At 43.4% G+C, this 26723-nt stretch overlaps 1 protein-coding gene across 5 annotated transcripts in view; it reads left to right on the forward strand.

The window, feature by feature from the left end:
* The window catches only part of AGO1 (argonaute RISC component 1), a 37141-nt gene extending 10827 nt beyond the window's left edge, over window positions 1-26314 (forward strand). For 4 of the 5 annotated variants that reach the window (XM_027605984.2, XM_027605974.2, XM_027606003.2 and 1 more), the window contains 12 exons: window positions 410-557; window positions 4359-4478; window positions 4845-4967; window positions 5107-5240; window positions 8346-8530; window positions 14639-14798; window positions 14984-15074; window positions 16141-16335; window positions 18423-18557; window positions 19089-19190; window positions 19916-20115; window positions 20355-26314. In XM_027605984.2, the coding sequence (XP_027461785.1) occupies window positions 410-557; window positions 4359-4478; window positions 4845-4967; window positions 5107-5240; window positions 8346-8530; window positions 14639-14798; window positions 14984-15074; window positions 16141-16335; window positions 18423-18557; window positions 19089-19190; window positions 19916-20115; window positions 20355-20463 (1702 nt within the window). In that variant the 3' untranslated portion in view covers window positions 20464-26314. The remainder of the gene's footprint in view (window positions 1-409; window positions 558-4358; window positions 4479-4844; window positions 4968-5106; window positions 5241-8345; window positions 8531-14638; window positions 14799-14983; window positions 15075-16140; window positions 16336-18422; window positions 18558-19088; window positions 19191-19915; window positions 20116-20354) is intronic. The other variant, XM_027605995.2, reaches the window with a different exon arrangement.
* Window positions 26315-26723: the final 409 nt, after the last annotated feature.

Here is a 26723-nt window from a genome sequence, read left to right on the forward strand (position 1 = left end):
TTCTCTGGACTACTATCTCAGTTCTGTAAATGTTAGGATCTCTCACAACTTATTCTTCCTCCTGAAAAAGAAAGCAGGGCTCCTGGGCTAGACCTTGGGGAAGCTGTCATTGATTCCATCTACTTTCTTGACCTCAGACTACTGGACTATGAGTACCTGCTGTGTGTTGGACTTTATGCTCAGCCTTAGAAATGCATATGTCAGATATGGTCTTGAGCGTTGTGGAACTTGCCTCTTAAATCTTTTGTCTTCACTCTTGGAGCTGTGTATGGCCTGCTTTCCCATGAGTGGCAGTGCTCAAAGAGGCTGGATAGGGATGAAGCCAAGTCTGGGGCTTCCCATGGTTGTAAGTCTAAAGAGTTGGGATTGAATGCTGGGCTCTGACACTTCCTTCCCTTTCCCCAAACAGGTTTCCCTTGCAGCTGGAGAGTGGACAAACTGTGGAGTGCACAGTGGCACAGTATTTCAAGCAGAAATATAACCTTCAGCTCAAGTATCCCCATCTGCCCTGCCTGCAAGTTGGCCAGGAACAAAAGCATACCTACCTGCCCTTAGAGGTGAGGCTGCCAAGTAATGGCTGGGTTGGAGAACAAGCATTGTACCTGCACACTGATCATGAGAGGTCTGTTCTTCCATTCGTAGTCTCTCATTCTCATTTTGAAGTTTGGAAAATTAACGTTCTGAGAGGTATGAGGTCATTCTGTGAATTGTAGGCCTCATTCTTACCTGCTAATTTCTTTCGTTATTCCCCATCCTGCTTTCATGTTCTTTTAGGACTGCCAGGCAAAGGTGAAAGCTGTATTTATGTTTAATAAATAAGTAGTTTGTTCATGACAGATTTCAGGTATCCACATTCATTTTAATTTTTATTTCTCTTACCCTGTCTTAACTTCTAATTTTTCTTACCTGCAGCTGGGGATCCTAAATGACCTAGAGATACAAGTATACCTTATTTTCCAGAAAATGGGAGATACCTGTTAGCTATAATGTGAATCCTATTCATGTTATCAATGTGATGATCAATGTGTTCCTTTTGAAAAGGTTTTAGGCCCAAGATTTATCATAGTTTTATGCTTTAGCAGACCTTTAAAATCCTGCAGTTAAAGAATAGAAATGCTGTTTAAGTCATAGAATATAAATGCAGAACGATTGGGCTATATTTGTTTTGGTATACACTAGCCAAAATGTCTAATGAGAAACTACTGCTGACTTCTTCATTGTTTAGTCCAGTACTACTACAAGTGTGGTCAGTAGACCAACAGCAACAGGTATTCCTTGAGTGGGACTTGTTTGAAACGCGGAATCTCAGGTTCCACCTAGAACTATTGAATCAAAATCGTCTTTTAACAGAATCCAAAGAGGATTCATATGAACATTACAGTTGGAGAAGCACTAACCTAGAATAACATCTTACTCTGTTTCCACAGCAGGAATCAGATAGCTGGGACCAAAGCTCAAGCCTTCCGTGAGCTTCTGGGATTTCAGAACTAACCAGAAGGAATTAGGCTGAGGGGAGATAAGATCCCAATACCCAAGAACTCTGACTTTAGTTAATAGCTGTTGATGCATGGAAAGTGGGATGAAGATAGTATGTTTTCTTGAGGTGTAAACAGGAGTCTTCAGGGACAGTCCCAGCTAAGTAGATAGGCTTTAGTTAGTATCTACTGCAAGCTAAGATTTTTAGCAAATTAACATTACTTCTGTTTAAGCATTAGTTTCCAAGGTGAATAATTTACATAATGACATATTTTTATTCTTATTATCATTTGTTTATTTAACAAATATAAATTGAGCTCATGCTGTGTGTCATATGCTCTTTTAGGTGCTGGAAATGCAGAGATTAACAAGACAGAGAAGGTCCCTGCTGTCGTGGAGCTTACATTCTAGAAGGGGGAGATAGACAATAAATAAATAAGATAGTTTCAAATAGTTGTAAGTGGTATAAGAATAATAAAACAGATTAAGGGGACAGAAGTAAGGGAGGAGGGGCTTGGAGAGCAACTTTAGTTATTATGGTCAGGGAGGGTCTATTTTAGGAGACATTTGAGTCCTAAGTTATGATAGAAACAACCTTTAATAACTTGAGGGAAGATCCTTCCAGGCAGGAAGTAAATAGTAAGAACAAAGGCTCTAAAGAAACAAGGAGGTTGGATTTTTTTAAGAGATAAGAAGGCCTTAGTGGCTGGTGTGTATTATATGAGGGGAAAAGCAATAGGGGATGATTTCAGAGAGAAGTGCAGGGTCTAATCATGTAGGCTATTATAGCCAGGGGGGACTTCTTTTGTTTTGCTTTTTAGAATAACTTTATCAAGATATAATTCACATACCATAAAATTTACCGTTTTAAAATGTACAATTCGGTGGTTTTTAGTATGTTCAGAGTTGTATAACCATTACTCTTATCTAATTCTAAAACATTTCGTCATCTCCAGAAGAAAACCTATACCCATTAGTAGTCACTTACACTCCTCCTCTCCACAAATCAGCCCTTAGTAATCACTAATCTATTTCTGTCTTTGTGCATTTGTCTATTCTGGACATTTCATATGAATAGAATTATATAATATGTGGCTTTTTTTGACTGGCATATTCCACTTAGCATAATGTCTTCAAGGTTTGTTATATTGTAGCATGTGTCAGAATTTTCTTCCTTTTTAAGGCTAAATACTATTCTCTTGTGTATATATACCACATTTTTTTTATCCATTCATTCATTCATTGATGGATACACTTAGGTCGCTTCCACTTTTTTAGCTATAATGAATAATGCTGCTATGAATATAGGTGTACAGATATTCTAGTCCCCGCTTTCATTTCTTTTGAGTACATACTCACATACGGATTTACTGAATCATATCGTAATTATGCGTTTAATTTTTTGAGGAATTACCATACTGTTTTCCACAGTGGCTGTACCATTTCACATTCTCACCAGCAATGCATAGGGTTCCAATTTCTCCACATCCCTGCTTTAGTTTTTTCCTAATGTTGATTCTGTAGCTGAAATTATCTGTCAAGAGTGCTACAACTTTAAGGTGCTTTTAAGAGGGCAACCTCCTAAATTAACAATGCTGGATTTTTTTTTTTAAAGATTTTATTTATTTATTTGAGAGAGAGAATGAGATAGAGAGCATGAGAGGGGAGAGGGTCAGAGGGAGAAGCAGACTCTCTGCCGAGCAGGGAGCCCGATGCGGGACCCGATCCCGGGACTCCAGGATCATGACCTGAGCCGAAGGCAGTCGCTTAACCAACTGAGCCACCCAGGCGCCCAACAATGCTGGATTTTTATTAATTGAATCGACTAATTTGTATATTCTTTGGGATATGGAATTTAAGAGCAGGTGACCTTGTCCTGGTTTTCCCTGCCATTTTTCAAAAATAAAATTTGGAAATTAGGAGGAAAACCAGTACTTACATAGTGTTGGCCCTATGGGAACAAATTATATATTTCATTTTGTCTAACTCCTCACAACAACCTCATAGACAGCTAGTGTTTTATCCCATGACTGAAATTAAAGAAGCAGAGTCTCAGAGTAGTTAAGGGACCTGCCCAAGGTACTATCACCTAGAAATGGCAAAGCTGGACTTCAAACTCAAGCCTTCCCAACCTACTGGCTTTCTGTACTCTGCCAACAGACTTCCTGTTCATAGCATCCTGAATATAGTATATCGGGGAATGGAAGTCTTGTACTTCACTAGAAAGTCTTTTCTGATTTCCTCTGTGTTCTCTTGGGCCTAAAACAGGAATGCATGGCAGGATGTTCCTCACACCAATAGAGGACGCTGTCAGACAACACAGACTGATTTTAGGGCTTAGTGATCATCTGTAGGCTGGGGCTCAAGAGTTAAGAGCCATCTCCAAGTTCTCCCGGTGGGTTGCAGAGGAGCAACTGACTGCCTGTCACCATTGAAGAGGGCTATCTGCTACCTTAGGAATCCAGTTTGTGTGTATTTAGTTTTTTAGTATTCAGAAGAGCTCTATACTGGGTCCTTTGGTAAATAATAATTTACGCTAGAGTTTACTGAGTGTCTACTGTGTTCCAGAACTGTACACAGTCCTTTAAGTGCTTTATTTTATTTAGTCTCTGAACAACCCTATGAGATTGTTACTGTTCTTCCCAGTTAACATGAGACCTGAGCCCAGATCTGGCTCTGGATCCCAATCTGTTAATGACAAAGTGGCTATATTGCCTTTTGTATTGCACATGGATATTTTCTAACTTACCTGTCTCTGCACAAGAGATTTTGCAGTCCCCTTCCCAGGGCTGACAGCCAAGGTCTCTTCCCTTATTGTGGGGCTCTGGGTACAGGGTGGACTGTACTCAAGCCAGAGCTACCTGTCCTTCTCGTTTCCTCAGGTCTGTAACATTGTGGCTGGGCAGCGCTGCATTAAGAAGTTGACCGACAACCAGACTTCGACCATGATAAAGGCTACAGCTAGGTCGGCCCCAGACAGACAGGAGGAGATTAGCCGCCTGGTCAGTAGGGCTGCAGAGAAATGTATGCTTGGTTGCTCAGTCATTGGGGCCCCTGGTAGCATAGATGCTTTTCTGCCTTGGCAGGATCCTCAGGAGAACACAAGTCTGGATTTGTTGCCTGGGATTCCATAGGACTGCTCTTGCTCTTGACCCTGTAGCTACTTGGCTTCCTATTTCTTTTTCCCTCCTGTATTACTTCCCTGTGTTATCCACTCCCACTTACTTCACTTTCCACTTTCCCACCTTTTTTTAGGGCTATTACTTGCCAGCCCCAGCTGCTCTTCAGGGCTTTCTCCTTGGGACCCAGAGGGTGAGCAGTATTGCCAAGCTGCTACTCTCCTGAGATCCCCTTCTTTTGTCTTGCAGATGAAGAATGCCAGCTATAATCTAGATCCCTACATCCAGGAATTTGGGATCAAAGTGAAGGATGACATGACGGAGGTGACGGGGCGAGTGCTGCCGGCCCCCATCCTGCAGTACGGCGGCCGGGTGAGCAGGGTCAGGGCCAGACAACATCTCTAGGGCATATGGGAGGGGGGAATTGGGTTTATATAACCAGGGGCTTTTGCTCCCCTACTCACCTGGCTCTACTGAGGCTCACCTGGGCACCCCCTCTGCCTATCCCCAGAACCGGGCCATTGCCACACCTAATCAGGGTGTCTGGGACATGCGGGGGAAACAATTCTACAATGGGATTGAGATCAAAGTCTGGGCCATCGCCTGCTTCGCACCCCAAAAACAGTGTCGAGAAGAGGTGCTCAAGTAAGGAGGGTTGGGTGTATGGGTGGAAGGGTGGGAAGGACCCTAGCTGCCTACCTTCCCCTACCCACAAGGGACCAAGATTCGATCTGTGGTCTCTTCTTTCTGACTCTTCCCTGTGCTTCCTGGCTCAAACTTCTGCCTGTTCCTTTTCTGTCCATCTGTGGTCAGAAGTCTTGATAAGAAGCTGTATTTGTGTCAGAAATGATGATTTCAGGACATGAATCTCCTAAGGGAGTCCTGAATTATTTTATTGTTATAATTACTAACATTGGTAGTAAATAGTATAGTGATGGCTATAATGTTGCACCAGCACTCGATCTAATTTAATGTTCTCTCATTTCATCTTCATAGTGAGTAGGTGGTGGTGTTTCCATTTTCAGGAGACTGAGGCTCAAAGAGTACCTTATACAAGGTTTACATATCAAGAAAGTGTCAGAGTTGGGATCAAATCAGATCTGAGGCTTCAAAGCTTGTATTTCTCATTGGAAACAAAAGCTCAGCTGGTTCTCTGTGCTGTCCTCTCTTATATTATATACAGAATTTGTTCATTCAGGTCCAAGTGACCTGAATTAGATGAATATGAGTTATAAGGGCCTCTTAGCTTACTTAGTGGCTGAGGGGCTAGGAACATATGACAGCAATGAAGAAAATGATATAGCCAAATGGTTTAAAGGAACACATTAGGGGAGTAATGGTCTTGAGCAAATGAATGAATAGTAAAGTAACTAACCCTTCCCCTGCAGTCTTTTTTTTATTGAGATATTTCGAATACCACAAAATTAACCCATTTAAAGTGTATAGTTAGGTAGTTCCTGTAGTCTTTTGATGTGGTCACTTCTTATTTTCTTTGGATCTAGAGCAGGGTCAAAGGATCAATGCCCACCTAGGCTGAGGAAGAATTGGTGGAGCTGACCACTTTGGGTATTGACAAGGATAATAGAGCTGTGTGTTCTGGCAGGTTCAGCTGGCCTTGGGGTTTTCATAAGAATTAGTTACAGCAGCACCTGATGAATGTAGGGACTCCGCTGCCCTGCCTATCCTTCTCCCCTCTCCCCTCATAGAGACACAACTACCACCATCACACTTAATAGTTTCTTTTAAATGAGCTCCTCTTGTCCCCTTTCCTAGGTTTTGGGGATTTTAGCGCCATTTGGATTAGGCCACTCCTAGCCTTGGCCTAGCATTGGAGAGCTGGCCTTTAGCAATATTGGAAAGGCTCCCAGCTCTGTGCCTTTGTGTCAGCTTATTGGTAGCTCTATTCTCTGTATGCGTCTCTCATTCCCATGTTCTTTCCCTGTTCAGTTCTTTTGAGAAAATCCATTGTTTTTGACATTTTGGGGTACAGAAACTGATAAACCTAGAATCTCTGCGTTGGGAGTCTGTTCATCAGACACCCCCTTCTCCCATTGATCCCCAGACGCAAGGGGTAAGAATATGACTTGTATACCTGAGTCGGTGGTACCCAGTTGGTTGTTTGGTTCTGGGCCTAAAGATTAAAATCGGAGTCTTCGGGTATGGCAGTGGATGAGATTGTCCAGGGAGAATGTACATGGTGAACAGAGGCTGAATATAAGAACTCTGAGAAACTGGAAAGTAAATAGAGCAAAGTTCCAAAGTGTGTGTGAGGGGATGGGATCCAGAGCACAGGAAAAGAGATAGAAGAGAGAAGTGAAGGTGGCTGTGGAGGTTGAGAAATTGGTAATTGGGGATGGATGAGGGAGTCCTATGGTCAACCCTCAGGATTTTTCTTCTGGCTAAAGAAGTTCTGTTACCTCCACTGTATCACTTTTCGGAGAGGATTTCAAGATCTTCCCCATTCTAGACTTCTTTCAACACATGGCCCCCAGCACAGAACACAGTATGCTAAGTATGATCTGGTGGTAGAGAAAAGATTGGGAATACCACTTTCTTTGAAGTAAAGACCCACTTAATAAATTTGACTTACTAAATTTGATGTTCCTTTATATCCTCCATATTAGTTCAGTTCCTCCCTCTAATGTAGCCACTGTCATGAACTATTATGACTTTCCATCTAATTTATATGTTTTATACACCTATATACAAATGATTTAAATTTTATTTTTAAGATTTAGTTATTTATTTTAGAGAGAGAGAGACAGCACAGGGGTGGGGGGTGGGGAGGCGGGAAGGGGCAGAGGGAGAGGGAGAGAGAAGCCCAAGCAGACTCTGAGCTGAGTGTGGAGCCCAACACGGGGCTCAGTCTCACGACCGTGAGATCACAATCCAGCCAAAACCAAGAGTCAGAGTTCAACAGCCTATGCCACCGAGGCGCCCCTCAAGTGATTTTGAATTTTACATAATAGTATCATTTTGTATTTATCTTGTGTTTGCTTTTTTTTTCTTTACTAAATATGTGAAAAAATACTTATTTTCTCACTGTATAGAGTTTTGAATCTATCATACTGGTATTTATATGCTATAGAATGTCCCCTAAATAATTGCTTTTATTCCCTATTTGTTTATTGCTTTTAATCTAAATGTAAGATTTTCACAAGTTAAATTTTCTGCTATTTATTTCAGTCTGTCATTGTACTTAGGTAGCTTGATTTTTTAAACCTACTGCATATGTATCATTTCTTCCAACTTTGTCTTCTTTTCCTAGGGTAAAGCCCTAAAGCCAAAGGAGAGAAGCTTGTTTAATTATCTGCTCTTAGGCTTCAAAGAATCAGTAGGGGAGGAGGGAGCTCATTTTTGCTGAGCACCTCCTGTGCTCTGATCACTGTTGGAGCTTATTTTAATATGAGCAGAGGCCTTTCTCTTGTGCATTTGCCTACTGCTACAGACTTAGTGCACAGAAATCAGCTACTTGAGTGGAACAAAGTGGGGACTCCGAATTCCCAGAGGTCGCTTCTCTGGGCTCCCTCGGCTCTCTGCTTATACCATTGAATACTTAGCAAGTGTGATTTTGTCCTACTCAATTATAAATGTGTTTTTTTTTTTTTTATACTGGCTGTGATCATGTCTCATTTATCTCAGAATGTCTCAATGGCTATCCTAGTGCTAGGTACCTAAGATGGAGGCATTTGTTCAGAGGTATTAAGGTGGGACTCACTGCCTCCTGTCATGACCATACTTGTGCTGCAGGAACTTCACAGACCAGCTGCGGAAGATTTCCAAGGATGCAGGGATGCCCATCCAGGGCCAGCCTTGCTTCTGCAAATATGCGCAGGGGGCAGACAGCGTGGAGCCCATGTTCCGGCATCTCAAGAACACCTACTCAGGGCTGCAGCTCATTATCGTCATCCTGCCAGGGAAGACGCCAGTGTATGGTACAGTTCTCTGGGGACAGTGATAATGAAGACAGGACTCTTCTCAGGGTAGCTCCCTGGAGGCTCCTAGGGAGGACTCAGTGTGGGTTCTTTGCTCTAGCCAGAGTTCTTCCTTAATATCAGTATTCCTTTTGAAGGAGAAATATTAGCCTGTATGAGCCATTGAGTTATCCTAGGTCCTGCTTACCTGCTCACACTCCATCCCAGTAGCACTTACTGGGGTCCTCTGCGTGCTGGTCTTTATGCCGGGCTAAGCTGAGCCAGATACAGATATGTGTCAGTCCAGATTCCTTCCCATCCCTGGGAGTGTGACGACTATCAGGACATCGTGCAGCACCCTCAAGCAGAATCTGTGGTGGTTCAATAACTGGTTTGTTGCCTGGGAATGACTTGGACTTTCTGAGAAGTTTTCTCTCTCTCCCACTTTTCAGAATAGGGATGATTATATATTTGTCTGGCTCAACTCTTTTACTCTGTTTTCCCAGCACCTCTCCTGTTTCAGAAGAAGAGGTGTCCCTCCTCTTACCTTGTTCAAGCCACATATGCTCTTGATCCCATCTCATCCTGCCGCTTCTGGGATTTCATACCCTTTGACCCTCAAACCTGTTCGGATTCCCCATCCAAGAGTACATCACCACAATCATGCCATCTCCTTCAGCTTTTGTCTTCCTGTTTCTTGTTTTTCTTCATCGTACTTTTTGAATGAGTTCTCCATATTTTCTAGACCCACGCCCTCACCAGCTGCTTACTACTTTGCCCTTTCATCTGTCGTACCTGACTTTCTCCAGAGCTTGCCCTGCGGAGAGCCATTGGTGACCTTTCTCACTTCTCTTCGCTTGACTTTCTCCTGTCTCTCTTTAATTACTTTTGTTATTACCAGATATGCCTGGTATTTTCCAGATTTCTATACCCTGCCTTCTCTATCTTTACATTCTAGTGAAATTTTCATTTATTTCAGTTGCTTAAATCATCACCTCTTACTAATATATGTTATAATGTATTATTAAATCTTGGTCCAACCCTTGACCTCTCCACTGTTCCCATCTGTCCCTTTGACCTTTCTCCCTTCTATAGGCATTTATTAATTACCTACTATGTGTAAAACACTGTGCTAGGTCATAAATACATTGGTGAATAAAACAGATGTAGTTTCTGCTCTTATAATGTGTTTTGATGGACATTCATTTCTTTAGTAGCTTATCTTCTCTGTTTATCAGTAAGCTCTTCTCTTTACATCTTCTGTGTTTGGCATCGTAGTTGCTTCTGGGTACCTTCATCCAAACTCTGGAGGCAGTGTTAACTTTGCTTCATCTCCATCATCATCTTTTTTACAGTCTTAAGATCTGTTCTCTGCTCTCTACCCACACTTCTCAACTTAATTCTAACATTTTTTCTTAAGTCTTTCTTGAATAAGAAAGGTTTTTCATTTACTGGATGAGACCTTTTGTGACTCTACTCCCAAAAAAACTTTCATTGATATGAATTCACAAAATAAAAATTTTTCAGGTCCCTGATCTTAGTTTAATGTTTTCAGCTTTATCCTGTACTGTTCCCTTTGCCACACATACTGGGAAGATCACTTGTTCTGGAATTAGATAGAAATGGATCTTAATCCTGGCTATGCCAGTTTACTGATTTAGGCAAATTACCTAACCTTATATAATTAATTAATTAATTATATAAAAAGCAACATCTAGCACAGTGCCTGGCACATAGTAGATACTCTAAATCTCATTTCTTCTTCTTCTTTTTTTTAAGATTTTATTTATTTGTTCATGAGAGACAGAGAGGCAGGGGAGAAGTAGGCTCCTGCAGAGCAGGGAGCCCAGTGTGGGCCTCGATCCCAGGACCCCGGGATCATGACCGGAGCCAAAGGCAGATGCTTAAGCCAAAGGCATGACCTGAGCCACCCAGGCATCCTAAATGCTCATTTCTTGCCTGTGCTTTCTAATCTTTGGCTTTGTTTACATCATCTGCCTTTTTCTAGAATATCTACATACTCTTCTTCTTATCCCCCCATGTTGCCCTTAAAATTCTGTCAAGTCTCAATTTAAGTGTTCTTATTTCTGGAAGCCATCTCTTACCATCCTACCTAGAGGATAAATCTTTCTGGATACCTCTGGAAATTTTATCAGGCTGCCGGTCAGTTGTAACCTTCCTTGATATTATTTTGAGCATGGAGTAGATTTTGTTTTGCTCTGAAACCTTCTTCCCCTCTGCATATGTAAACTTAAAGTAAAGCCTTCCACTGACATGAGACTTAGTAATTGCTTCTGGAGGGAAGTTGGTTGATCTCCAGTCCATGTCTCTGGGCTTTTATTGATAGCCCTTGGATGCAAAACAAGGATACATGTTAGGAGAACTGCCTTGAGTAATTATCCACAGTTCTGGTTCTCTCCATTAAGGGGAGAATCCAGTATTGGTTTACCTGGGGAGTAGTATAGTACAGCATGCTGGGGGAAGGCAGTGCTTACTCAGAGAATTTCCCCCCATCCTGGGCTCAGTAATGCTATCCCTCTCTCCAACTTTGGTGAGGACCTTGGGTTTCTTCTACTTACATTCTGTTCCTTGATTATATGCCACTTGGACAATGAAAACAATTGCCTAGGAATTAAGCCAGCAGATAAGAGGAGCAGTTAGATTCTTCTAAAGACCCTCACCTTCCCTCCTTGGAGACCAAAGCAAGTTCCAGTTGCATTGTGGTTGCCCTTAGAGTATAGAAGGACAGTGTGACATTTGTCCAGTTCTGATCTGGTACCACATCTCACCCTGTCCTTAGTATTTTTAACTCCTTCCTCTCCACTAAATTGATACTATTATCCTTTTTTTTTTCTTATGTAAACTTTTTATTGTAGTATACATATAGAAATCTTAAGAGTTCAGGGGCGCCTTGGTGGCTAAGTGTCTGCCTTTGGTTCAGGTCGTGATCCTGGGGTCCTGGGATCGAGCTCCACGTCGGGCTCCCTGCTCAGCGGGGAGCCTGCTTCTCCCTCTCCTCCCAGCTCATGCTGTTACTGTCTCTGTCTCTCTCTCAAAAAAAAAAAAAAAAGCTTAAGAGTTCAGTTCAATGAGTTTTTACAAAATGTCACAACAGGGTAACCAGTACCCAGTTTTAGGAGCAAAACATTACCACAACCTCAGACTGCCAGTCACTACAGGTCCACATCAATGGTGATCACTATTTTGGCTTCTAATGCCATAGCTTCGTTTTGACAGTCTTTGAACTTGATGTAAATGAATCATTTATTAGGTACTTTTTTTGTGTCTGGCTTTTACTCAACATTATGCTTATGAGATTCAACCATGTTTGTTTAGTCGTAGTTTGTTACAGTTTTTCCATTAGATGACTATAACACAGTTTACATGTATTATCCGTTCTACCATCAGTGGGCATATTTGTGTTGTTCCCAGTTTTTACTGTTATAAATAAAGCCTCAGTGTACATTCTTGTACATATCCTTTGAACATATATACCCATTTCCACTGGGTGTGTATTTAGGAGGAATTTTATTTATTTATTTATTTTTAAAGATTTTATTTATTTGTCAGAGAGGGAGCTCAGGCAGAGGATGAAGCAGGCTCCCAGCTGAGCAGGGAGCCTGATGCAGGGCTCGATCCCAGGACCCTAGGATCATGACCTGAGCTGAAGGCAGACGCTTAACCGACTGAGCCACCCAGGCGCCCCTCTAGGAGGAACTTTAGTGTATAGTTTACACTTCCACCAGCAGTGTATGAGAGTTCTAGATATTTTATGTCCTTACCAAACTTGATATCTTCCATTTTAGCTGTTTTTGTGGTGTCTAGTGATATTGTGTTGTGCTTTTAATTTGATTTCTCTGATGATTGATAAAGTTGGGTATCTTTTTATATGTCTGTTGGCAATTTCACTAGGCTCTTTGTAAAATGTCTACTCATGTCTTTCCCTTTTCTTTTTATTGCCTTAACTACCTTTTTCTTATTGATTAATTTATTGATTAATTAATTTCTTATTGATTTCTTACTGATTTATAATTCCTTCATTTAATATGTATGTGTATTATACATATATTCTCTGCTTTGTGGCTTGCCTTTTTACTTTCTTAATGGAGTCTTTTGTTGAACAGAAATTCAAAATGTTAATGTAGTCCAATTTGTGTAACATTTTTTCTTTATGGCTAGTAAGTTCTGTGTCCTGTTTAAGAAATCCAAAGATCGTAAGATGCTAGTCTATGTTTTTTTTTTTAAAGATTTTATTTATTTATTTGAGAGAGAGAATGAGAGAGAGCAAGCGTGAGAGTGGGGAAGGTCAGAGGGAGAAGCAGACTCCCCACTGAGCAGAGAGCCCGATGTGGGGCTCCATCCCGGGACTCCAGGATTGTGACCTAAGCCGAAGGCAGTTGCTTAACCAGTTGAGCCACCCAGACACCCCTATGTTTTCTTTTAAATGTGTGGGTTTTTGTTTGTTTGTTTTTAACCTTTCACATTTAGAATTAGTCTGTCTCCTCCAGAAACTCTTGCTTTCTCCGTCCCCTGGCAGTGGTTCCTCTACTGGTGCAAAGCCTAGAATCTCAGCCTCATGCCCACACCTAGAATCAGCAAATGTACCCAGGGTAAAAGCAGCTGCAGAAGAAAGCTCACCTTGGTGAGATTTTCTGCCTCTCTGGAGTTTTTGCCCCTTCAGTTCTTGTCTCAGCACCTCTCTTTTGCCTTTAAAAGATGATTTCTGTATTTTGTCTGGCTTTTCTGAATGTTATCTGCAGAAGCATTGGTTGATCACTAACTACTCCATCTCTCTTGGTAGTGGAAATGATCCTTTTAGCTTTTTCAACATGTTCAGGTCTCTCTCATTGAAAACATACTAAATCCTTCATTGATCTCACATCTCCTTGGCACTTTATATCACCAGAATAGTTTTTGTCTCTATACATTAGTATTTTGCCTTGATATCGATTCAAAGGACATTTCTGGGGGCACTTGGGTGGCTCAAACGGTTAAGTGTCTGACTCTTGATCTCAGCTCAGGTCTTGATCTCACAGTCATGAGTTTAAGCCCCACATTGGGCTTCACGCTGGGCATAGAGCCTACTTAAAAAAACAAACAACAGAAAAACAAAGGACATTTCTGGTCCTTATTTTACTAGATCTGTTAGCATTTGATTTTGTTGAACACTTGCTCCGTCTTGAAACCCTCTCTTTCCTTGGCATTCATGATACAACCCTGTCTTCCTCCTAGTTTTCTGGGTATTTCTCCTTTGCAGACTCACTTCTTAGCTGTTCTGCAAATATTAGGAGTTCCTCAAGACTCGGGTCTAAGCCCTACTCCTTTCACCTGTTCTCTTCCTTGATGATCTCATCGAGATCATGCCTTTAATTACTATCTGTACAAATATCTAACAGATTTTATATCCCCTTTCAGACTGCTTTTGAACTTTCAACTACTATTCTCATTGCTGAATTGACATCCTCACCGGAATTACCAGAAAGCACTTCAAATTCAAAAGGTTGCAAGAACAGTTTATGACCTATCTTTTATTATAAAAGCTAGAAACTTGAAGTTAACCGTAAAAATTCTTTTCCCTTACATATATCATCTCTGAGTCCCTTAAATATCTCTTGAATCTGTTTGTTTCTTTCTATCTAAGCGATTGTCTTCTTAGTACAAGCTACCTTCAGTTCTTGCTAGATCAGTCTGATGACCACATTCTTTCTCTCACACCATGGTTCCTTTGCTCTCCTTTTAGTTACTTTAGCCTTTCAGTTTCTCAGACATATTTTCTATCAGAGTGCATTTTTGATGCTGTTCCCTCTGTCTGGAATGCTCTCTCCCAACTCCGCCTCTCTTCTAATGAAATCTTTGGGTTTCATTTCTATCATTATTTAGTCCATTCCTGGCTGGGTTATTACCCCCTATTATAAGCTCTCATATCTTCATGAAGTTTTCTGTTGTAGCATTTATCATTGTACTTTTCATGACTTTTAAGATTAGTCACTAGACAGTAACCACTACAATTAGGGACCCTATGTTTCTGGTTACCATTGTGTTCTTACCACCTCGTATCCTGCCTGACATCTAATTGGCATTCAGTAAATATTCGTTGAGTGCACTAATTACGTCTTTCCCTGCTTATAGCTGAAGTGAAACGTGTTGGAGATACACTCTTGGGAATGGCTACACAGTGTGTGCAAGTGAAGAATGTGGTCAAGACCTCGCCTCAGACTCTGTCCAATCTCTGCCTGAAGATCAATGTCAAACTTGGTGGCATTAACAACATCCTGGTCCCACACCAGCGGTATGAACTCTATTGCCCACTTGCCCTGTCAAGCAAGGTACCATGTCGGGGATTGACAAAACGACAGGACTTTGGCCAGGCGCAGTGAATCAGACACAAGGGGAGAGATGACCAGAATGGGTGCTAGATGGTGCCAGGAAGAGAAGACCCAACTCCTCACCATTTGTTTTCTCTTCTTTGTTTAGCTCTGCCGTCTTTCAACAGCCAGTGATATTCCTGGGAGCAGATGTTACACACCCCCCAGCAGGGGATGGGAAAAAACCTTCTATCACAGCAGTGAGTGATACTCTCCAGCTTCTTCTTAAGGTTCTCATTTTAGCTCTGAGCACCGAAGACTACATATAATCTCCTTTTCTCAGCTCTGACGCTTGACCCTTCATAAGAACTTTTTTTTTCAGCTGATCATCCCCATTAACCACTCCCTTGATATCTTCACAAAACTAACTCTGTATGGTATCTATTTTTCAGAGAGAGCAGTGAGAGTGTAGGTGGTGGCCAGAGACTTTGCCCAGTCTCCATCACTCTTGCTCTGTGTTCAAATTTCTCTCTCTCCATGCCCACTTTTGGGATATGGGAAAGACCATGTCTCTTCTGTGAAATCCTTTTGAAGGTGGTTACTTAGTTGCTGGGACTGTCCTTTCCTCTTCCCCATCCCTACCCCTGATCCATCTAGTAGATTAAATGTCTTTCCAGTCCCTCTCCTGACTTCTCTGCTCCCTGTCCCTAGAGGCTTCTGAATTGCTAGAAGGATCAGGCCTTCTTCCCACTTCTCTTTCCTCAACCCTCACATTTCTCCAGGCAGACTGGGCTAAGCACAGTAAATGCAGGGAAATCCTGTACTATGCTTATCCTGTTTTCCTTGTGGCCATCCGTCCTAGGCTCTGACCACTGTCCCCTTTGAAAATGGTGTTACTCCTACCTCCTGCAGGAACACTCTTCACTCTGGTTCCTGGGTAGATTAGTACTTGAATTGAGAAAAGGACAAACTTGTGGCTCTTTGAGCTAGTAGTGCCAAACTTTCACATGCCTTCCTGCAAGGGGTGAGAAAATTGAACTTACTAAGTACTTACTGTGAGCTAGGTCCTATGCAAGGTGTTTTATATGTACCACAGCAGCACTGCAAGCAGGTGGCATTCTTACCTATTTGAGAGGAGGAAGAAGATCAGATGGATTAAATAACTTCTGCATGCATGATAGAGATTGAAACCAGGACACATTGAATCGAAAACCTTACTAACTCGTTTGCATAGTTTTCTTGCTAAGAAGCTTCCCCAAATCTACGTCCTAACAGTGTTGGGAGGGTGGAGATTCTGGAGGCTGATCTTGCCTCTTTGATTGTTAGGTAGTAGGCAGTATGGATGCCCACCCCAGCCGTTACTGTGCTACTGTGCGGGTGCAGCGACCCCGGCAGGAGATCATTGAAGACTTATCCTACATGGTGCGTGAGCTGCTCATCCAGTTCTACAAGTCTACCCGCTTCAAGCCTACCCGCATCATCTTCTACCGAGATGGGGTTCCTGAAGGCCAGCTCCCCCAGGTAGGGTCCAAAGTAGGTAGAGAAAACCTTCACATTGGGGCCAGAGGGCCTAATGGGTACAGAGAGTACTGCTCCTTTTTTAAAGCTATTGGCATTGGGAGGTGGCACTTCTTTGAGAGCTTTGCTATAAATGGCGGTAGGCTTAGGAGCAGAGATCTCAACTGAGAGGTGGTGTGCACAGCATCTATAGACCTTTCTTGTAACAGAAGAGCCTCAGTGCATATTTACTAGTTGGTTCATGTTGAAGGCTGATTCTTTAGACTAGTAGTTCTCAAAACTTTAGCATGCATCAAGATCACCTGAAGGGCTTGTTACAACAGTTTACAGGGCTCTAAGAAGTTCTGATTCATCTAGTCTAGGATGGTCCCTAGGATTTGTATTTCTTTTTTTTTTCTTTTTTAAGATTTTATTTATTTATTTGAGAGAGAGAGAGAGACAGAGAGATAGCATGAGTGGGGGGAGGGACAAAAGGAGAGGGAGAAGCAGGCCCCCGCTGAGCAGGGAGCCTGACGTGGGGCTTGATCCCATGACCTGAGCCGAAGGCAGATGCTTAGCTGACTCAGCAGCCCAGGCACCCCCTAGAGTTTGTAGCTGACAAGTTCCTAGGTAGGTGATGGTCCGGAGGCCACACTTTGAGAACCGCTGTTGACCTTCCTTTGGAATGTTCCTCCTATTCTTTGTCCCTGCCAAGCCTTCATATTTCTGTTGTTTAGAGTATATAATGAACGGGTCTCCTTGACTACCATTTAATATTAATATAAGTGTCACTTATTGGGTACCTCTTACGTACTATGAATTGTGGTAAGCACTTCATATATGTTCTATTTAATGCTTAGAATAACCCTATGAAATAATAATCATCACATTTGACAGATGAGGAGGCTTGGAAATGTTAAATGATTTCTTCAGTGTCAACCAAGCTAAGGAGTCATGGAACTGGGATTCAGACAAATTGGTCTGATTCGAGTTTATGGTCAAGGTTATCTAAGTCAACCAGTGTTCCCTAAAACAGCAGACAAATTTATCCTATCATTTCTCTGATCAGGAATGTCTAGTGCCTTCACATAGTCTTGGGTTAAAATTCAAACTGCTAATTAACAAAGCAATCAGCAGTTATTAAGCCCCTACTAGGTTTTCTATGCTTTTACTTAATCTGTTATACTTTTCACAACAGTTTTGTGAGGCTGGTCTTACTAGTAACTTTAGTAGATGTGGAGAAAATGAGACTTAGAAGGGCTAAGTAGCTTGCTTACAGGAATACAACTAGATAAAGCTTGGGTTTAAATCTAGTTCTAGGGGCACCTGGGTGGCTCAGTTGGTTAAGCGCCTGCCTTCAGCTTAGGTCATGATCCCAGGGTGCTGGGATCGAGCCCCACATTGGACTCCCTGCTCAGCAGGGAGTCTGCTTCTCCTTTCTGCCTGCCACTCCCCCTACTTCTGTGCGCTCTCTCTCTCTGACAAATAAATGAAATCTTTATAAATGAATAAATAAATAAACTAGTTCTAATTGATTTCCGTTCTATGTATTTCTGCCATACAGTTTTGATTCCTTATATCTGACTTCTAAGACCACAAGGCAACCATTGCATATGGTTATTTACTTGTGGGTTCTTCATTAGCTAGTCCATATTCTTATAATCCTACTTCTTTGTAGGACTGAATTCATCTACTCCCACTGTACCAATTCCTGAACTGTGTGTCTGCTCTTCTCTGGTGGTCTCAACACTGTCTGCTTTTGGAGCTCACAGGGGAATTCCTGTTATCCTTCTGATCCTGAGATTGACCTTACTTTGGGCATTGTGATTTTAGTGAAGTCTATGTGCTTTGGTTCTGTGTCTTGATATTAGGTCTCTTTATGCCTAGGAACCAGGTGAGTGCTCTCCTGGCCAAGGTTTTATAGCAACATATGTGAATTGAGTGTAAGGCTGATTTTGACAGAAAGGCTATGTCATCTGTAATGGTTGGGTGTCTGTTTATAGAGGGGGACTGAGCAAAAAGCCGTATTACAAACAGCAACCTCTTAGTTGACAAAGATGTGACTCAAGAGGAGCTATTTCTCTTTGTCTCCCTCCTCACCCTTTGCCTAGATCCTCCATTATGAGCTGTTGGCCATTCGTGATGCCTGCATCAAACTGGAAAAGGACTACCAGCCTGGGATCACTTACATTGTGGTGCAGAAACGTCATCATACCCGCCTTTTTTGTGCTGACAAGAATGAGCGAGTGAGTGAGGGATTGAGGAAGCCGCCCTTGTCCTCCTGACTCCCTTTTCGTAGTATGGAAGAAGCCCTTGAGATTAGTCCTTGGTTTGTCTGTCCTCCCTAACCCCTTCCCCCAGCTCTTGTGCTTGCTCTCCCTCCTCCTAGCTCCCTGGCCTGTAGGCCCCCATGTAGACCAACTCCAGAGAAGGGAAAGGGAACTACTACTTATTGAACGTCCCTTGTATGTCAGACACCGTACAAGGTGTGTTCCTCACAGCAGCCCTGTGAGGTAGGTACTATTATTACCTCCAGTTTAACCTCAGAAATCTTAAACGACCTACTAAGGTCACACAGCTAATGAATGGTGAAATCAGCACTTAACCACAGGTTTGTGTGACAGTAGAAGCGCATTATTTCAAGATCTGGTACCCTCTGGGAACAGCAACTTCTGCTTTACTTTTGAGATTCTGGTGGAGTCAGAGTAGAATTGAGTTGGGGTCCTACTTAGGGCCAGGCAGGTCTTGGGATCTCGTTTGTCTTTGTCTCTCTACAGATTGGGAAGAGTGGTAACATCCCAGCTGGGACAACTGTGGACACCAACATAACCCACCCATTTGAGTTCGACTTCTATCTGTGCAGCCATGCAGGCATCCAGGTAGCCGGGCTATGACCAGGGGTTTCCAATGGGTCAAAGATGAGTTGATTATTCCCACTGCCTTTAAAATATCAGTCGTCACTGAGGGCATTCAGAAAAGGATTTTTCTCTTAATAAGCCCTTAGCATACTTGAACAGAAGTACATTTTGAACATCTTAGGCAGGATTGCCCATAACAGGGGTGTTTTATGACATAGGTGGCTTTGTGTTTGCCTTTTCGTGGGTGGGTCTTCCAACCCAACCACACTCTTTTTTTTTTTTTTTTAAAGATCTTATTTATTTGAGAGAGAGAGAGAGTGAAAGAGCACAAGCAGGGGGAGCAGCAGAGGGAGATGGAGAAGCGGGCTCCCTGAAGCAGGACTCGATCCCAGGACCCTGGGATCATGACCTGAACTGAAGGCAGACGCTTAAGTGAGCCACCCAGGCACCCCAAACCACACTTTTTTTTTTTTAAGATTTTATTTATTTGCCAGAGAGAGAGAGAGAGAGCACAAGCAGGGGGAGCAGGAAGCAGAGGGAGAAGCAGACTCCCCCGCTGAGCAGGGAGCCCGATGTGGGACTTGATCCCAGAACCCTGGGATCATGACCCTAGCCGAAGGCAGACGCTTAACTGACTGAGCCACCCAGGCGTCCCTCCAACCACACTCTTAACAGTGATCCTGTTCCTTAGCATTGGCCATCCCTTCTGCCCAGCTTGGGGCCCCCTCATCTTCCTATCTTCCCAGGGCACCAGCCGACCATCCCATTACTATGTCCTTTGGGATGACAACCGTTTCACAGCGGATGAGCTCCAGATCTTGACGTACCAGCTGTGCCACACTTATGTACGATGCACACGCTCCGTCTCTATCCCAGCACCTGCCTACTATGCCCGCCTGGTGGCTTTCCGGGCACGATACCACCTAGTGGACAAGGAGCATGACAGGTGAGGCTTGGGATCAAGCTGGCTTCCCTTTTGCTTCAGCTTCTGGTACCAGATCCTCTCAACTTTCCTTGGGCGGAAGGAAATGAATATTGTACATTATGATATCCTTGGGCTCATCTGCCCAAATCTGGGTTGGGACTTTCTCTTAAGTTGGTATGGGAATTGGTACTCTGGATGGGGGAATGAATTAGCAGGAGCTCAGTGCACCAGGAAGGACTTCTTTCATTTTTGCTTTTCAGTGGAGAGGGGAGCCACATATCGGGGCAGAGCAATGGGCGGGACCCCCAGGCCCTGGCCAAAGCCGTGCAGGTTCACCAGGATACTCTGCGCACCATGTACTTCGCTTGAAGGCAGAACGCTGTTACCTCACTGGATAGAAGAAAGCTTTCCAAGCCCCAAGAGCTGTGCCGCCCAAATCCAGAGGAAGCAAGGAGGAGGAGGGAGGGTAGGGAGGAGTTCAGAAGGCCTTGTTTCCTTCTACAAAGGGGGCAAAAGGGTGGGGAACAGGGCCAGTAAGCCAGACCACCAGCCAGAAGTCTCTGATGTCCACCTCATGACCCCCACCCCTCACCCCATCTTGTCACATCTGGCCCTGACCCCACTGGACCAAGAGGGGCAGCACTGGTGCCCACCATACACACAGGTGTCTCATGTGACTTGCAGTGCTAAAGACTCATGCCTGACAGCTTGGTAAGGTCGGCTCTGCAGCCCCGCGGACAAAAGCTGGTAGGTTTGGGTTTGATAATTTAGATGGGAGAGTGAGGGGCTTGAGAAAGTGGGTGGGAGGAGGGAAGGATTTTTTAGGAGCCTTAATCAGAAAAGGTCTAGATTTGTTTAAGAGGAAAAACGAAACCAGACCCAGATCAATATTTTAGAATACTAGATGTTTTAATGGGTTGAAAATCCAGTTTGTAGGAAGATTTTTAATGCTAATGATTTTGGTTGCTCCTCCCCCAGCTGCCACCCCCCTTTCCCTTATTCCTTTCTCTCCACCTTTTCTACCCCACCTTACACCTCCTCCCTGACAGACATCCAGCCCCTAGTAAGACTTAAGGCACTATGGCACTTAGCTCTGAAGTGACACGACCCTGTCTTCCTTCCGCCTACTGGTGGGTAACCAGTGCCTTCCCTGTAACGGTAATGCTGCAGAACTGCAACCTTTTGTACCTTTCTTTGGGGGGATGGGGTGGGGGTGGGAGAGGAGGTAGGTGGGGAAGAAATACCCCTAACCCAACAAGCCTCCAGCCAGAGCGCCAGCTATTTTGCATTCAAAGGAATTGACTTCCATATTCATTGAGCTTTTAAAAAGATCACAACCTCAAGATGGTTAAAGTCCATTGACATTTGCACTTTCAGACATGATGTCTTGGAGCTGCTGAGAGGACTGGCCCCTGGCCTCTCCACTTAACGCCTCCTCTTCTCCCTGTCCCCCCAGCTCCCCACCTGCCTGGGTCTGGAGTTACTTTCATAGCATTTCTCATTCTTGGCTTCTTTTTTCCCCTGATGGTCAAGTCGCTTATGTTTCAATATTTCTTAACTGGGGTGTCTTATAACAAATGATCTGAAGTCTAAAATCAGAAAAAGGAGCAAAAGCTAAATGTTATTTTTATACCATAACTTGAGTCTATTGCCAAAATCTGGAAATCCCTCCCATGCCCAATAAGTTTACATCCCAGAAACATTGAGCCATCAGAAGGAACTATGTACCGGACTTGTTCTTTGGCCTGGCTAGGTAGAGGGTGGTTATCTCCTCATGGTGGAGCTCAGGCTCCATCCTTCCCCTGTGCAGATACTATCTTTTTCTTGCTATAGGCTCCCTCCTCTGCACTGCCCTGCACTCTTTCCTGCAAGTGCATCTTCCCTTTCTCTGGACTGTCTGACACTTTGGCTCATCCCAGATTCCAGTGTGTCCTGTGGACAGGCTGGGGGATTTTGCTGCTCCCTATTGCTTCTGTTTACACAAATGAATTTTTCCCAGTTTCCCACTAGGGCATGTGAGTGGGTGGCATGGGCCTTTGTTTTGTTTTGTTTTTTGTCTCCCTAGATAAAGATGGGGTTTGGCTGTCTTGCAGAACTGGAAAAGTAGGGGGTTTCTAGCTTGGTGCCTGCTGGCCTTGAGGCAAGGCCCCCTCTTTCCTTAACTGTTCATTTTTTTCCTCTCCCACTGCTTGGGATGAGGAGTTGCAGCTTCAGTGTGGATGTTCCTCTTTTTGAGGAGCCTGGGCTTGGGTTTGCCCCAATCTGGTGATGAAGCCATGACACTTTAGACCTAGCTCAGGCTTGGAGGCCAGTCTGAATCCTGGCCTGTGTGCTTAGAGCTACCATTTCCCCTCCCCAGCAGCCCTTATACAGACCCAGATTTGCTATGCAAAACAGTCTATCCCAGGTTTTGTTCTGGTTGGCTACTTTGTTCAGCGACTTCACATAACGTAGCACAAACATTGATTATGGAGAAGGCATCAGGACTGTTGAGTAACTCCTCCTCTACTTCTTTCCTACTGGCTATAGCATGGGATGCCCCATGGGTACAGCCCAGCTGAAGAACGGAATGGAGGGCTCTGGGAGGAGGCAGCTCACTGGAGAGCCTACATTCCTTACACAAGTGCCTAAAGAGAGTGATGCCAACACTCCATCTGCCCTGTCCATCGCCTTCATATACTGTCTACTTCGTGTTCAGTCACCCTTTGGGGAGGGGAGCTCTCTTGGGACAATGGGCTCTGCATGTTCTCTTCTTGGGTGCATTTAGGGGCTGGGATCAGGGCACTGTTCCTGGAGGGTCCAGTCATTCACCAGCATTTGCAAATATCCATAGGGAGCTGGTGGTAGCCACCTACTCTCAGCAACAAGTTTATGTTCTCTCCTTTTTCTCTCTTTGCCTCACTGTCTCCATTTGGGTTTTGAGCTGGGGCCTGAAATGCATTTTTTAGCTCTTTGGCATTGCACATGCCATTCAAGAAATAAAAAGCAAGAGAAGCGGTTTGGGCAATGGCAAGAAAATGACTTCTTGCTCTGATTTTTTTTTTTTTTAAATCTTTGAGACTTGAAAAATACCCTTGACCTTGAGGATTATTCTTTGAAAGGTGGTGCATGCAGATTGAGAAGTGGTATTAGCAACAAGCTTTGGCTTTCTTGGATTTGATTTAAGTGGTGCTTCTTACTTGTGCTCTGAGGAAGTGTTGGGGGGACCCCAGCCTCATCCTCTTGGTCAGGTCTCTTGCTCCCTTTGTTCTACTCTCTTGCCTCTGTTTTCTATTTATCTCTTTCCCTGGCTCCTTTTCCTTTTTTCTTTCACTAAGCTTGTTTGCTGGCCTGCCTGCCTATGTGATGATGAATTCTCTGCATGGCTTTGATAATCCCACTGTTAGCTAGCAAGGTCAGGCTTAGCTCCTTGGCTGCAGAAGACCAAGACTTAGTTCCCCAAGCCTGGTGATGTTCTCTCTGGGCTGGACTGCCATCAGCGTTACACAAGGACAGAGCAGCAGGGCTGCCTACCTTGCATGAAATCAGGAGGGCTTCTGACAACTTCCACACCTGTCCACTCCTTGGAGTTGGTTTTTCTCATTGCTTTTTCTAGATCTGGTTCCATTTCTCTACCTGCCTCCCTTTTCTCAGGCTGTCCTAGGGTTGAGCTACTTGGTTTCCAGGGTTGGAGGGTTAGGGGATGGACTTGGGGGAAGAAGAGAATGATGGGAAGAGAATGGAGAGAATTTGGATAAAAGATGGGAAAGAGCACTGTTCATTGATCATTTTTCCAGTCCAGTCTGACCCACTGGGGGTTGAGGTGCTACTGTTGAACTCGAGATAAGCCTGGGGCTATTGTTGATGGGAACTTAGGTTTAGAATAATGTTGACAAGGAAGATACCTAGAAGCATGAAACCTCCCTTAAAAGCTCCTGGTTCCCACCTACTAGATAGCTCCACTGCAGCCTCCTCTTCTGCTAAGCAACAATGTTCTTGGATGGTTGTTTTTTTGTTTTGTTTTGTTTTGTTTTGGGGGGGGTCCCAGAATTCAATAGATGAGGCTAGCACTCAGGATGGGCAGCCAAGGGGACATTTTGAATTCTTAGCTGGCCCATGGGGTATCTATCTGCAAGGCTGGTGGGCAGTGTTTTAGACCCGGCATCATGTTTAACAAAGAAGAATGGAAGTTCCTTCCCCTTCAGGGTGGAAAGTTATCTCAAACTAGCCAAAATGCAGTTTTGGAAACTACATTGGGTGAAGTTATTTTTTATATTTACTGGGCCTAGGCCAATCCAGGATGGTAGCTGGGATGCCTTCCTTCTTAAAGTCTGATCATGGCAGGGATATGCAGGGCACTCTTTCCTATTTAGCCTTCTAAGCAGATTGGGGAGAAGGGATTCTGTGGTTTTCTCTTTCCCCCCCTTTTATTAGGACTTGCCTTCTCCCTAGGCAGGGAGAGAGGCTAGGTTGGTGCTCTCCCCTTACTCTATTCCTACTGACTTAGAACCTCTGGCTGCTGTTTGGGAGCCTAAGAATGGGAGTGGAGGGAATGGGCTCAAAACAAAACAGAATAAGGTGGGGAAGGCAGATTTCCTTCTTTAAAAAGGAAAATAGGAAACCCTCCAAGGATTGTGCAAGTAAAGACAATGTGTCAAATGCACTGAGTCCCCTGGTGTAGTAGCAATAAGGAAAAATGAAATGACTTTCCTGTGCACACAGTCCAACCTGATTGGTGTGTGATGTTGCACTTAGCAGCCATCTGGTGGGCATGTGTGACTACTCTGGGTTTCACTTTAGTTTCTAAACTTTTTATCCCTCTCAAGTCCAGCATGGATGGGGAAATGTCCCTGGAGCCCCACAGCTGTGTACTTGTTTGCATTTGTTTCCCTTTGAGACTTGTGTTTGTGTCCTGCTTTGAGCTGTACCTTGTCCAGTCCATTGTAAAATTATCCCAGCAGCTGTAATGTACAGTTCCTTCTAAAGCAAGCAACAGCAGCAGCACAATTCTGTGTTTTATAAAGACAACAGTGGCTTCTATTTCTAAAGTGCGGTCTCTCTCTCTTTTCCCCCACTCCCATTAACAAAGAAAACTGTTGGGATTGATTATATCTCTGATATATTTTAGGTTAGAGTATTAGATTGTTATAACAGCAGAACTATCACCTCTATAGGAAAGAAAACACCAGAGTGTTGAAACTGCAGATTTGTGTAACCATACTTCACAAGGCCTCCATTTATTCTTCATTCAACAAACCATACAAAGCACTGTGTCCAGCAGTATTGTTGGGGGAGAAAGGAAGCACAATTCAGAAAGGAGGAAAACTGTGTCTCTCTCCTTAAGGAGCTTAAAGTTTGGTGGGGGATATGAGTGGCCAAACGGTTCCCTAGCCAAATGATGAGGGACTGAAACAAGGCTATAAAGCTATAGCAGTGAAGATAGGAAAGGAAGATTTTTGAGAGACACTCAGAAGATAGTACTCAATAGATGATGGAAGGGAGAGAGAGGAGTAGAGGCTAATAATGCTCAGGCTTCTACTTGAGCCATAAGTATATTGGGACATTCTTCTAACCAAGACTGGGGGAGAAGGGAGACGATAGAAGAAAGGTGGTGAATTTTGTGAAGATAGCCTTGTATAGACTGAGTGTGGAGGTTCCCATGAGGCAACAAGTTTAAGGTTTCCAGTAAACACTTATATTTTGGTGCTCAGGGAAGACTACAAAACTACAGTTGTAGATAATGGGATTCATACTCCTATAGATGGTAGGTAAAGCCGTAGGAATGAACAAGATGGCTTAGAAAAAGAGTAGAGCAAGAAAACATAGAGTCCAACTCCAGGAAACACAATTTAAAGGATGAGAGGAAGCTGAACTTAAGAAGACTGTTAAATCACTAGTAGATACCTTGTATATTTTTTACTTAATGAAGTGGGAGAAAAGTCAGGAGAATGGAATAGGATTCAAGAAGGGTGTAATTAACAACATGAACTGCTGCCTTGAGGAGGTATTTTTTTCTATTCAGTTTACCATCCTCCACCCCATCTTCTTTGGCATCTTGTAACTATATGGTCATTCTCCAGTATTTCTTGAAAATGAGCATTGAAAAAACCCAATTTAAATAAGGCTAAGACTAGGATTTCCAAGTTGTTCACCACAACCACCACCTCCACCTCCAGCTTCCTCCTGTCCTCAGGAGACACTTGTAAAAGAATAAAATAAACAAACCTAATTTTGTTCCTAACCAGTGTCCTAGATGGTGTTCCAGTGCACTCGATAGCACTTAGCAGCTGGCTTTATTTATTTTCATGACTTATTTTCCCCAGAGCCTGTGAACTCCTAGGAGCAGAAACTACATTCTGTTCATTTTTTGTCATCTCAGGGCTGTAGCTTATATCAGGGGATCAATATTTGTGAATAGACTTGAAATTATCTAGAAATTGTGGTTCATGAATACAGAGGGGGAGTCAAGAAGTGATACTGAGTGCACAGGATGGACTCAGCATTCCTGACTCTTCAGGTAAGTAGAAACTTAACCAGATTACCATCATCTTTTCTTACTCTCACCGCAACTTGGAGGTTCTGTGGTTTTGTACCTTAAGCTGATGGTACAGTTGTCAAGCATGCAAGTTCTGGCATTCCTCCCTGGTATT

This window comes from Zalophus californianus, chromosome 4, assembly GCF_009762305.2.
Source record: "Zalophus californianus isolate mZalCal1 chromosome 4, mZalCal1.pri.v2, whole genome shotgun sequence".
In the NCBI taxonomy this organism is placed as follows: Eukaryota; Metazoa; Chordata; class Mammalia; order Carnivora; family Otariidae; genus Zalophus; species Zalophus californianus.